At 41.6% G+C, this 937-nt stretch overlaps 1 protein-coding gene across 1 annotated transcript in view; it reads right to left on the bottom strand.

Annotated features, from left to right (window-relative positions):
• Window positions 1-6: 6 nt before the first annotated feature.
• Window positions 7-937, bottom strand: part of DNASE2B (deoxyribonuclease 2 beta) — an 86,363-nt gene continuing 85,432 nt past the window's right edge. Inside the window, exon 7 of the mRNA XM_019647706.1 lies at window positions 7-586. Within this exon, the coding sequence (XP_019503251.1) occupies window positions 228-586 (359 nt within the window). The 3' untranslated portion in view covers window positions 7-227. The remainder of the gene's footprint in view (window positions 587-937) is intronic.

Genomic DNA, 937 nt, shown 5'->3' with positions numbered 1-937 from the left:
TTTTTTTTAATTCTCATTTTAGTTATATATAATAGTTTGTGTTTAGGGAATATAAATGCAAAGTAGGTAAATTACCAGTAATTAGAAGATAAGATGGTAAACATGGGAGAAAAGTGTTTTACTCGATGATATGTGGACTACGAGTACATTTACAGGCTTTGATATATAGAGCATAGAATGGAATAAAACCCATTGTTGGTGTTCAAAATGATAGCACATACTTCCTTTCACCAAATTTTGTTGCATTCCTCAGAAGACAAAACTAATCCTTGAAATGCTTGGTAAATGTGCTGATTCTGGGTACAAATGAATCCTCCACTTCTGAAAGCTTGGGATGGGCTCCGATTTAGGTCCCCAATACATGTCCAGCGATTTCTGGTGCCATTTCGGGAAATACACCATTTGGCATGATCCTTCGAAGAACTGAAACAAGATTGTCCAGATATCTTAATTGCTTTGATGTTGTTAACATGGTAAGGAAGAGAGCAGTTTGAAGGGAGCTTTTTTCCTTTTCGCTGCCAGGTTTCTGTTAGCAAGTGTGCCTTTAAATGTGGAGCCATCCAGGCTGCAAAAATGTCTGGAGTTTATAAGAAGAAAGATAATGAGGTTAGTATTTGTTCTTAGATAAGTCTCTGAAAATATCTTTAGGAATGGACATCATCATTCACCCCTGATATGTGGATGTAACAAGCACAATAATAAGAATATAATTGAGGGCCGGCTGAGTGGCGTGTTTGTTAGGAGTTTGCTTGGGACACCAGATCTGAGCAGCAGGGCTCAAGTTCGGATCCCACTTGAGGGCCAGTGATGCTGCGCCCTCTACAGCTAAGATGGTGAACAACAGCTCGACCTGGAGCTGGGCTGCTGTGAGTTGCCAGTGGTGGCATAGGCTGCAGTGGGGCTGGCCGGCAGCGGGTATGAGCTTTTGTGAGCTGCC

The sequence above is a fragment of the Hipposideros armiger genome, unplaced genomic scaffold (genome assembly GCF_001890085.2).
Source record: "Hipposideros armiger isolate ML-2016 unplaced genomic scaffold, ASM189008v1 scaffold_115, whole genome shotgun sequence".
NCBI classification, from domain to species: domain Eukaryota; kingdom Metazoa; phylum Chordata; class Mammalia; order Chiroptera; family Hipposideridae; genus Hipposideros; species Hipposideros armiger.
Note: the sequence above shows the minus strand (reverse complement) of the source record. Positions and strands in the feature narration are given on the sequence as shown.